This window comes from Cyprinodon variegatus, unplaced genomic scaffold, assembly GCF_000732505.1.
Source record: "Cyprinodon variegatus isolate N-32 unplaced genomic scaffold, C_variegatus-1.0 Scaffold320, whole genome shotgun sequence".
NCBI lineage: Eukaryota > Metazoa > Chordata > Actinopteri > Cyprinodontiformes > Cyprinodontidae > Cyprinodon > Cyprinodon variegatus.
The window spans coordinates 818,913-820,792 of NW_015150773.1; the positions used below are offsets into that span (position 1 = coordinate 818,913).

General features: G+C 39.4%; 1 protein-coding gene across 1 annotated transcript in view; it reads right to left on the bottom strand.

The window, feature by feature from the left end:
• Nucleotides 1-1,665, bottom strand: part of LOC107091010 (serine/threonine-protein kinase SBK1-like) — a 7,348-nt gene extending 5,683 nt beyond the window's left edge. Inside the window, exons 1-2 of the mRNA XM_015384706.1 lie at nucleotides 1,401-1,665; nucleotides 711-873 (exon numbers count right to left, since the gene is read on the bottom strand). Coding sequence (XP_015240192.1) covers nucleotides 711-873 — 163 coding nt within the window. The 5' untranslated portion in view covers nucleotides 1,401-1,665. The remainder of the gene's footprint in view (nucleotides 1-710; nucleotides 874-1,400) is intronic.
• Nucleotides 1,666-1,880: the final 215 nt, after the last annotated feature.

Below are 1,880 nucleotides of genomic sequence, written 5' to 3' on the forward strand. Positions count from 1 at the left end.
TCCCATGTTAAACTGAAATAAAATCTAAAAAATCACTTAACTTTTTTTTTTTTTTTCAGTGGCCCTAATCCTCTTCCGTAGAACCTGCAGGGGTGTTTGCCAGGGTCTAGATTTGTCTCCTGTCTTTTTCTCTCTTTTTTGCTTCACTCTGTTCTCCACCAGGTGGCGTCAGTGAGAGCATGGTGGCTGGGTGGAGTAGCAGGTGTTTCACATCTACCTAATCAGGAGTTTAAAAGAAGCCTGCTGCCTGAGAGTCTATCAGTGTGGTAAACTATAGCCCTGTAGTGTGTGATTGATTTCAAGTTTCCTGGAAACAATATTTTGTTCTCAGGTTCTCAGAGTTCTGGATTTTGTTCCAACCCTCCTTCTGCTTCAAGTTTTCAACTTTAAACATTGGAGAATGTATTTGGATTTCAATTCCCTGACTGGAAGCTTTCTGACTTGTCTTCCTTTACTAGTGTGATCTTGCCCTGCCAACCATCCACTGTGCTTCCTCAATCTCCTCACTGTCAGCTCCCAAGCAACCCTGAACTCTCCTTCTTTCTCAACCAGAGAAAGAAGCTCTGGCTACACAGACCTCCTGGACATTTTTCATCTCCTTCAGACAGAAGGACTTCAGTCTCCGTCTAATTGCTCCTTCAATATTTTTTTCTGAAATAGAGTGTTCTGTATGTGGGTTAAATGTGTCCCCAAAACCATTACCGTATTACCTCTAAAACGATGTGTGACCAGGAGCACTTTGCCATATTTTCCTCTGCCAATCTCCTTAACGATGTTAAAGTGCTCCTGGATCTCCAGCTCTCCGATGCTCTGTGCTGTCAGCTCCATTAGCTCATCGATGAGACTCTCATCAGCGAGACCCAACTCAATCATCTGCATTGCAAAAAAAAAATAATGTATTCATTCATTTTTATTCCAATATCGATCATATTAATGAAAGCTGCAGTTTGTGTGTGCAGGCATTAATGTGACTGACTTTCTCACAGCTCACATGATGAGGATCCCATCAATCGGAATCAACACGAAATTACTTCTGTTTAAAAATGTGTCACCAAATTTAAATACATGTTTCTTCTTTAATTTATGTCTTTAAAAATTATAAACCAAAAAAGTGAATAAGACAGTACAACAATATCGAAGTTGATATTGTTGATCATTTTTGAAGAGTAACTGACAAATGTCTTTGCCTCCTATATAGTTTCTTTAAAAAATATCAAATTGCTTAATCGATTAAACATGATCATATTAATCTCATTTTTTGTGTTAAAATCAATATTGTCTATCCAATAAGCATCACTCATAAATAAGGATTTTTAGCAAATATCTTGTCCCTCATAATAGTTTATTCAAATCTCAGATCAGTTTAATCGACAATAGTCATTCACTGCAAAGCTGCTTACCTTTTCTCTTGACTGCTCCTTAACTAAGTCACTGGAACTTGATTGCTAGAAAGTGCAAAGAAATGTATTACAGCTTATACTAACATGAGCAACTCTAGCTGATAAATGTATAACTTCTCTTCTTTCCAGCCTTCACTTTGCTGCTGCTGCAGGAGAGGATCTGAAAGCTCTGCACTGCCTGGCTCACAGCGCAGCTTTCAACTGCTGGGATGCATCAGAGCCAACTTAAACAGCTGATTTCAAATTGGCTCTGCAAAGGACACACAGTCCTTTACCCCCACCCCAACACATACAATCAAACACACCCCCTCTCGTCTTGTTATATGTAGTGAGGACCATGTGTTGATTGCCAATGATATTCAGTCATTTTCAAACCTTTCTATGCGCTAACCCTAAAGGTAACCCTAAACCTAACCATTAGAGGTAGATACCTCACCCTATCCCAACTGACTCCTTAGCCATAGACCATGCACATCCAAC